The 10,030-nt window shown below is 41.7% G+C and overlaps 1 protein-coding gene across 1 annotated transcript; it reads right to left on the bottom strand.

The window, feature by feature from the left end:
- Nucleotides 1–219: 219 nt before the first annotated feature.
- On the bottom strand, nucleotides 220–700 carry LOC123638884 (60S ribosomal protein L23a-like). The gene has a single exon (XM_045552686.1). It carries the CDS (start codon nucleotides 693–695, stop codon nucleotides 225–227), a length of 471 nt encoding a protein of 156 aa, XP_045408642.1. The 5' UTR covers nucleotides 696–700; the 3' UTR covers nucleotides 220–224.
- Nucleotides 701–10,030: the final 9,330 nt, after the last annotated feature.

Raw genomic sequence — 10,030 nt, 5'->3', positions numbered from 1 at the left:
GGTTGCATATTAAATAAGATATATTTGGGATGTAAGGTCATAATCTACATGACTGAAGATATTCTGATTATTTGTCCTGATTCACTATAAGCTGGCACCTGGTTTCAGGTCCCCCAAAGTCAGATCTAACTGTGCCTAGGAGTCTTTTTTTTTTTTTTTTTTTAAGGTGAAAAGATAATATATTTAGAATTGGCGAATTGGCCAGTTGGACTGTTGGACTCGGTTTAGATGATCCCAATTTTATTGGCAACGTCCAAAGCATCGTAATCGGGAGCCAGTCGAACATATGCCTTCTTCTCTCCATCAGGCCTGATCAGGGTGTTGACTTTGGCCACATCAATGTCATAGAGCTTCTTCACAGCCTGTTTGATCTGGTGCTTATTGGCTTTGACATCCACAATGAACACAAGTGTGTTCTTGTCTTCTATCTTCTTCATGGCAGACTCAGTTGTCAAGGGGAACTTGATGATGGCATAGTGATCAAGCTTGTTTCTCCTGGGGGTGCTCTTCCAAGGATATTTGGGCCGCCTCCGGAGCCTCAGTGTCTTTGGCCGCTGGAAGGTGGGTGATGTACGGATCTTCTTTTTTTTGTGGCTATGGACACCTTTTAGCACTGCCTTCTTGGCCTTCAAAGCCTTTGCTTTGGCTTCGGCTTTGGGAGGGGCAGGAGCTTCCTTCTTCACTTTCAGTGCCATCTTGTGAAAAGGGTCCTGTGCCTAGGAGTCTTGATGGCACTTACATATATTGTGGTGGACTAACCCAGGTCAACACTTGAGCTCTTCAGTCTCTGGACTCCCTTGTCCAAACCACAGCCTCCATTCAGTGGGCAGTGGGCTTTGCAGTGGGTTGACGTCACAAAGGAGAGGGGCGAAGGTGGCAGGGGATAGGGATGACCCATTTTGAAGTCCTGCTTACAAGTTCAGGACCATGTTCCTCTTGAGGTGCTGACTCTGTTTCATCAGGAGCCCAGGGAACTTAATTATTAAAACGCATTTGCTCATCCCTTAAAAGACAGCAGTTCCAGCACATTATCTTTAGGCTGTCTCTACTTGGTGACTCCATGTCTGGGTTGGGTCATAACAAGGCCAGTTAAAAAGAAAAAAAAAAAAAAAAACAAAAAACCAGCATAAAGCCAAGGCACATCCCCTACTCTCTGAATCAGGTTCATATCCCTCTCAGGATCTGCAAATCCCCTGTTCTCCTGGAGCTCGGCTACTTACTCCTCAGGAGCCAGCTGTGCAGTTTTATGGCCTGCAGTGACCTCATGATGTCACTCAGTCATCAGAGAAGGTGTTACGGGGTTAAGGGAGGCTGCTTCCTAGGAAACAGCCCCAAGGCACAGGGGAGCCCGAGGGTGCATCCCAGAAATAGCTGCAGGAAGCTGGGGAAAGGGACCAGGGAGATCTTCTCAGGCCGGCTTCCCACTGCCGCAGCGAGGAGGCCCTTCTCATGCCACTTGGGTAGATGGAGGTGGATGTGGCAGCTGTTCCCACACCCGTTGCTTGTACCTGGGCATGTGATCTGGCTGCAAGGCGATCCAAATTTCTGGGAAAAAATTCTCAAACACACCCAGTAGCAGCTTTATTGACCAATAGACTGTTAAGAACAATACTCAGACAATGTCTACTGCCATTTCTGCTCCCTGAAGCATATAAGTCTCCCTATTAATAGTATATATAATATTTAGGCCTGGGGCAGAGAATACTAAGGAGTATCTCTGGTTTCAATAATTTATTCTGCTTAGGGCTGTATTTGTCATTATTGAGACAGCTTTTTTTTTTTTTTAAGATTTCTTTAAAAATAATACTAATACAAAAGTGCCCAAACAAACAAAACAGAACCCTTTATCAGGCCCATTTCCCCCATGGACTTTGGAATTCTACAGGGTTAGGAAAGAGATATTTCTCTTGGGCAAGAGCACTATCAGAAAAATTACCGTCTGCAGAAAGATCACGGGGTTGGGAGTGTGAGTACCTGAGCTCTGAACCCTGGCTCAGCCATCAATTTGGGGGAGACATTGGGTAGATCTTTCACCTCCTGTGGTTCCATGTTGTCCCTCTAAATGTAGGATTTGGGCTAGCTAACTCTTTGAGTCCCATGTAGCTTTAAGATACTAACATCGATTTCTGTAGTCTTTTTATGATGTAATTAAATAACCCTTTCCAACTCTTAAGACTGCTGGGAAATGCTCTTTAAAAATATGACCTTATCAAGCCCCTAACTCATCGGATCATTGTGAACTGAACTGAAAGGACTCCAGGGGTCACTGGAAACCACTTTTGTAGATTAGCGTCAACACAGAGATGGGGGGGCTGAAAGGAATTAAGGTGAAAATAAAAACAAATAATAAAGCAGGTTGGAAGTAGGTGAGACTGTGATCATTTGTTGCCAATAGATGGATCTTTTCCAACCATCTTCCTCCTTATGATATTTTCATCCATGGGCAGTTATTATTTTTTTATAAAGGGAAATTGGCCAAAGTTTGTTTAAAACATTTTGTAACCCTGAAAGATTTTTCCCAAAACAACAATGACAAAGCCACATGTAATATAAACCGAGAGGGGAGTGATTTTGGCCAGCTCTGTGCTTAACTTGCAAACATATTTGTCTTCAAGCTAGAAAACCAAACAAAACCAAACAAAAACAACAACAATAAAAAAAAGAACTTAAAGTCTGCCTCCCTGGCAAACCACTGTTTCTTCCTTTGTTCCCAGATGCTCTTTGGAAGAATAGACATTAAGTGTTACCTTTCTTTTTGGTCTTGCTTCACTTTGCCCATGATTTTACATCTGCCCCAGGACTTGCCTGGCTCCTGCCACTGCTGGACCATTCCTTGCTGCAGCTCGGGGCTGCTTGTTCTCAGCCTGCATCCCAGCGCCCTCCCTAAAGCCTCTGGCATTATTGACGAAATTGCCTCGCTAAATCCTGTCCCTTCACACAACTTCTAAGGCTTCTTTTTAAAAAATTATTACAAAAAACATAATCTTGGTTTATTATAGAAAATTTAAAAACTGAGAGACAAGCAAAAAAAAAAAAAAATACAGAAAGAGCCATTATTAAAAGGGTAGTGCATTTGCTGGCCTTTCTGGGTGGAGAGAATAGATTGAGGAGAAAACAGAGCAAGATGAGGCCAGAGAGAGGGGGATATCAGACACACAGGGCTGTGCAGACGGTGCGAGGGATTTGGGACTTTATCCTGAGTGCGATGAGAAAATGAAGAAGGATTTTAGTAGGGTCAAGGGAAGGTCCTATTTGTGTTTTAGAAAGATTACTAAAGCCATGGTAAGAAATGGTGCTGATTCTCCATGCCTTACCTTCTATCTTTTCCTGCTTCTGGAATATTCTAGACTTTAGGACAACATTTTTCTTCCCCAAAACATTGTATTTCATATGCCTTTATATATACCCCAGGCACTCAATGCATGAACTGAAACTAGGTCCACCCAAATCCTACCCTTCTTTCAAACAGCTTGAAATGTCCAGCTGCTCAAACCCTTCCTGACATCCCTCTTCCCTACAGCTTTACTCAGTTCGTGGGGCTGTATCTTACCAGCTGCTTCATGGGGTGTAACCCACAGTCGCGCTGAATCAGGGTGATCTTGTGGAGCTGAGCACACATCTCTTCACCTTTGCTTTCCCATCAGTGTCACTTGCATTGCTCCTTGAAGGACCCCATTAAACCTGATAAATTAATTAATGACAATATGTTAATGAAACTAACCCTATTACTCTTCCCAGGGTCATAGCTTTTTAAAACTTCAAACATATATAAAAATGAAAAGAACCTCTGCTGAACCCCTGTATCCCACCAGCCAACCTCCACAGTAATCAACTCAAGGCAAATCCTGTTTCTTTTGCACTCACTCCATCCTACCCTATAGACAGCTTACATGGGCAATTGCCTTATAATAGACAAAATATATTAATATTAACCCCCCAAAAGCATTTTTCACAGGGGGAACTGCTCATATATATATATTTTTATAATACATCATCATGTTCAAAACTATTGGCATTTTTTAACAGATATATAGGGAAGAACAATTTCCATAGGTGATCTTTTAAATAATCATGTATCCTATAAGGAAATTCAGTTCCTGCATTGAGTGTCTGGGGTATATATTATAGAAAGGAACATGAGACACATAATAATGCTTTGGGGGAGAAAAACATTGCCGTAAAGTCTAGCACAATTTTCTGGGGGATTTGAAATAGCATGTTAAATGGAGATCAAGCTATCCTTTGGAGGAGAGGTGCCCAGCAAAGAAGAGCATGCCAAACAGAGTCACCTTCCACCCTCAAAGACAGTAAGTGTGCCAGAGGAGTCAGCCTTCCGAAACACCCAGGTGCCCAAAGAGCTGCGGGTGACACTGGAGAGTAGTGCTCAAAAAGGCGAGATCTTTATTTTTTTTCTTTATGGAACATAATTAAATGATAATAGTACCATGTAGCACAGTTTTATGAAGCAATAATCCAGTTCCCAAATGGGTAAACTATAAACCTGACGGCCAAGTCATTTATCCCAATGAGGTGTCTGGTTATTGCAGGGGAAAGCAGGGGATCGCCCTGTTATAATAATTCTGCTATGTGAGCTGAAATGCGTTTAAGACACGTGATGTGGATTCTTGCCCTGAGTAGGGAAGCTGGACCTTTGAATCTGGAAGGTGAAGAGGTGGGCTGGGGTCGGGGTGACGTGTTTGGCGAGAGCTCAGGGAGGGTGAGACCTTGCAAAGGAAGCTACGTGGAGGGAATCACCCTATGGGAGCGGGTGAATTCAGTCAAGTTATCATTTAAGAAAAAAATGAGATCACAGTTCCCTCTACATCCTTGCTTGGAAAGCAAGAAACTGGGGAAATGGGGAAAAGAAAGGAACTATTAATTTGGGGGATCTAAGTATGTGCCAGCATTTTTTTAATGCATCTTATATTACTTAATCCTTGCCATAACCCTATGAAGTCAGGATTGTCCTATATCCTATAATTGAGAAAAATGATGCTCAGAGAGGTTTAGTCATTTGCCTAGGAACACAGGGCCCATGTGCTGAAGCCAAGATTCAGACCTGCTCCTCTGACCACTCTGGTTTGCCTCCCAAGGAGGAGCCTCCACTGAAATCTGACCTGGTACTGAATGGAGGCTCTCCAGGGCCCACTTAGCGGTTACTGATTACACAATATTCGTGTACTCTGGGCAGTAAAGAAAGACTGCAGAACACATTTTTTTCTAGTGGGGTCTTTAGAGCCAGGAAGGCAGCCTCCCCTTCCTCATAGCACCCAGATCTTTCTTATTCCCTGAGCATTTAATTTTCTCCTACAAAGCACTCATTTTAGTCTGACAAGCACTCAGCGTATTGCCAGGCACATGATAAAACATCAATACATTGTACAGTAAATAGACACATGAACAGAAGGGAACACTGCCTACATGTGTATGTCCACACATAGAAGTATTCCATTATATTGCCACATCCTTTAGGTCAAATTCACAGTTATTTTTCCTTTTTCTTTTCTTTTCTTCTTTTAACCTTCCTTCCTTCCTCCCTCCCTCCCTCCCTCCCTTCCTTCCTTCCTTCCTCTCACTCTATTGCCCTGGGTGGAGTGCAGTGGCATCATCATAGCTCACAGCAACCTCAGACTCCTGGGCTCAAGGGATCCTTCTGCCTCAGCCTCCCGAGCAGCTGGAACTACAGGCACATTGCCACGACACCTGGCTAATTTTTTCTATTTTTGGTAGAGAAGGGGTCTTGCTCTTGCTCAGGCTGGTCTCTAACTCCTGACCTGAAGTGATCCTCCCACCTTGGCCTCCCAGAGGACTAGGATTACAGGTGCGAGCCACCGTGCCTGGCCAATTTCTCCTTTTCTCTGTATTCCTAAAGTACTTATTGTTCATGCCATTTATGTTGTCAAGGACTCATATATCATAGTTTCTGTTCTTGGTTTGGTATGTGACAATCTTGCCTCTCCTTTCAGAGTAAAGCATCTTGAGGACATGGACTATGTCTTCCTTCATACTCCTGTGTCCCCTGGGGCACTTGACCTAGCATCCCATTGGAAGGTGCCCAGAGAATGTGGGTTGAACTGAAGAGCCTAAATGAATCTGAGGAAGCAGAAGGCATAGAGGTTAAGAGTACAGGCTTCATAAAGAAACAAAACTGTATAAGAAACTGGCTCTGCCAATTGCTATCCTTGAAAAAAGTTACCTTTCTGAATCTCATTATCCTTATCTGTAAAATGTGGACAACAGCGGTAGCTCGCATTGTAGCTCGGTGTAAAGGTTACCTGAGGCAGAGCATGGTCTTTACGAAGACTAGTGCTTGGCATATGGTCGGTGCTGCAGTAAGTGGTAGGAAGAAGGAGAAGGAATGTAGACAGCAAGGGAGCTGACCTCAATTTTCTGACAACAGAAAGGGGTGGGGATAGGGAGGAGAGGATGCAGGGAATCACTTAGCTAGATCCGACAGTGATAACCCCCGGAAGTGTGGATCACTTGCAAGAGCCAACTGCTCTTAGAAGGCACAGCCATTGTTATTTACTCTCTTCCTATGACTTTGAGATGCTATTAGTCACCTCTGTCTTCTGTCCCTCATTTGGGGACAACAGGTCACACCTACACCTGGTGCATCTCTGCTGATCTCAAGCCTCTGAGAAACTGCAACTAATTCTTCCCCACAGTGATAAAGGAATCCTATGTAAGAACACCTTCCCACCCCACCCCACCCCACAAAAAGACAAGAAGAGCACACACAGATCAGGGGGAAAAAAGGGAGGGGGGAACAACACTCACTGAGTGCCTCCCATACACAAAGCAGTTCTTGAGATTATACCGTACTGCATTTTGTGATCAAAAATGGGACATTCTAGTGGGAAAAGCAGACAATATTTAATGTCCGGTGCAGAAGAGCTATGAAGAAGAAAATAAAGTAGGGAAAAGGAACAGCAAATGATAAAAATCCTGTTATAGATAATGTGGTCAGGGGTGCTCTCTTTGACAAGGTGACATTTGAGCAGAGACATGAAGTCCTGAGGCTGTGAGTCACACCGATTTCTAGAGGAAAGACATTGCAGCCAGAGGAGCCAGCAAATCCCCTGAGTTGCTCAACAGGGCGGTTGTAATCGAGGAACTGCAAGGAGGCAAAACTCACTGAATCTGCAGGATAAAGAAAGAGAGCGACAGGAGACCAGGAGACAGGATAGAGAGATACCCAGGAGCTGGGTCATATAGGACATTGGAGGCAGTACTGTCCTTAGATCCAGGCAAGAGTGTGAGAAGGTCCCAAACCGAAAAAGCATAAATTTATTAACAAACACATGAGCCTCTGTTCCTTGTGATTCAGAGTTCAGTGTTAACACAGAGCAACCCATAACCCTAAACATCAGCTCTTGCCACTAACACTGCTCAGTCCCCTGAGGAGCATTTCTCCACGTCTCTTGCCCTGTGTCCTCAAAACAAAAGGCCACTGCATCTGAAGGCTGTTAGGTTTTGAGGACTGTGCTGCTGCTGACCTGGGAAACAGGCACTGCTTCAGAGCATGGAAAGGATTTGAGTGGATGAAGTATTTAGGCAAAAGGAAAGACAAATTAATTTAATAAATTCTTTCTCCCAGATATCAAAAACCTTTTGCATAATGAAATGTTATCTTCTCCTAGTGTCAACCATCCATTTTCTTGCTTCTCTTCATATTCCAAAATGTGAGTCTGAAAGGACTCATGAATTCAGTCGCATATGGTGGCTGAGAAACATTTTGCAATAATAAAAAATTAATATTACTCATGTTTGTCTATGTATTTTAATATGTAGCCAGTGGTAAAAAGTATGAAGTGTGGTCCTGAGTTTTTATATTGGCAACTGGATGATCTTTCAAGCTAGAATTATGAATAGTTTTATTTTTATAAAAATGTTACTATGATTTAATTAAATTTTTAAAAAGTAGAAAGATTTAAGCTTTAAATAATTTGATTTAAAATATTGGCATTCATTTATATTATTAACATTTTGTCTTTTAATTTTAACAGGTAAGTTCATATTTTAGAATAAAAATAGCATTTTTATAAATAGGAAAAATAATTTTGTGTTTTGATTTTGTACAATTAATTAGAATTTTTGATAAAAGTTTATTCAAGTATTATGTACTTTGAATAAAATTACCCTTTAATCTTTTGGATCATTACTGTCAAAAGAACATAAGTTATGTGAAAATCTTACCTATAATAACATAGTTATAATTTTGCTGAAATTAAGGCAAGAAAAGTTTTATTAGATGAATGCATGATAATTTATCTACATATTTATTTTGTCATATATCTAAACTTTTCTGACCCATCAATAAAATGCACAAACGTGCATTATAATAATTATGAAATTGAACAGTCTGATATTTTGCCAACTTTTAGGCATTTTAAGCCAGAAATTTATATTTTTTGTCATATAAAAGCCATGGATTTATACATATTTTTACATTTCACCATTTCATATATTGATCAATAGATAAACAGAAAATGTTCCAAAAAGTTTGTTTTCTTGATTTAAAATTAAAAAGAAAAATTTAGAATGTAATATGTAGACCTGAATTTGAACTTTTGCCCTGGCCCCTGATTGGCAGAGGCCAACCTATAGCCTATGGTTGAAATTTGGTTTTATTCTGTGTGTGATGAACAGTCATTGGAGAGTGTTGACAGGGCAGAAATGTGACCCTCCTTATGTCCTTAGAATGATTGCTCCGTTTGCTGGTAGAGATTAGGTGAGACTGGGGGGCAGGGACCCCAGTTAGCAGGCTACTGCAGTGGTCTGGCAGTTTGTGGGGCTAGAATGGTGGAGGTAAAATTGGTAAGAAGTGATCTGGATCAATTTTTTTGAAGGTAAGGCCAAAAAGATTTGCTTATGGATTGGTGTGGAATGTGAGAGAGAAGATTCAAGAATGATTCCAAAGTCTGAGGAACTGGCAAGGGATGGGGCTATTTACTTTTTACCTCTTATGATTGTTGTGAGGATAATTGAACTGAAATGAAATATGTAAAATGTCTAATATAGTGTCTGGTACATAGTAGTTGCTCAATAAATGGTAGCTGTGAATATTTTATTGTTTTCTCTTTTGTTCATCTCTAGAGCCATGCAAGATGCTGATATTGTAATTTTTTTTCCCCAGAAAAGGACACTGGCAAAGAACTTGAATGACTTTTTTGAGGTCACACAGCCAGTGAATTGTCAAAGGCAGCTTAGCACTAGGATTTCCCTCTGAGAAGAGCATGCAGAGAGAGCCTCTGAGGGCAGCTACACCAGGGCAGGAGTTGGTATTTGCCAAGTGTGGTTTGGGAACCTGGAATTTAAACTTCGGTATCTTGGTGTGTTTTTATAATAGGAACAGGTAAAAATGCCTCTTTGTGGAGGCAGGTCAGGATTCTGAATTCCTAGGACTGAACCAGGGGTGAGGCTAAGTCATTAGGAAATTGGGAGTCTTGTTCTCAGAGTCAGCTCAGATAACTGTTTTGTCCTTCCTGTGCCTATTAATTTCAATGAGTTACAGTCAGAGTATTTAATGGCAGCAGCACCCAGTGTCTATTGAGTATCATATTCCAGGCATCATTCTATCTCATCTCCCTGTATCATTTTTCCTTTAATCCTCACAACAGCCCTGTGAGGTAAGTAGTACAGTTATCCCTAGTTCATAAGTCAGAAAATAGAGGCATACTCTGATTAAGTAACTTGCCTAAGGTTATGCAGCCTGTAAGTAGTGGGGCCAGGGTTCAAACCCATCGTCAGAACTTGTCCACCTTCAAATTAATCCATTTCATTTTACAGATAATAAAACTAAAGCTCAGAGGGGTCAAGCACCTTGCCTAAGATCACACAGCTAGTTGATGGCAGAACCTAGAACCCTTGAATCTCAGCCCAAGTCTCTCCCACTGTCCCAGGCTAAAATGATCTTTTGTTTGCCTGCTGGTGGCGTTGGCCTGTTTAGGAAATGGACTCCAGATCTGGGCACAGTGGCTGATTTTGGCTTGGTGGTTTGGAAATTACAGTTTCTTTTATCTTTTTC

The sequence above is a fragment of the Lemur catta genome, chromosome 5 (assembly GCF_020740605.2).
Source record: "Lemur catta isolate mLemCat1 chromosome 5, mLemCat1.pri, whole genome shotgun sequence".
Taxonomy (NCBI): domain Eukaryota; kingdom Metazoa; phylum Chordata; class Mammalia; order Primates; family Lemuridae; genus Lemur; species Lemur catta.
This window is presented reverse-complemented; position numbering and strand designations above follow the sequence as displayed.

What these genes read in the sequence shown, in the direction of transcription:
- LOC123638884 (XM_045552686.1), bottom strand. Translation starts at nt 695, where the DNA reads ATGGCACTGAAAGTGAAGAAGGAAGCTCCTGCCCCTCCCAAAGCCGAA.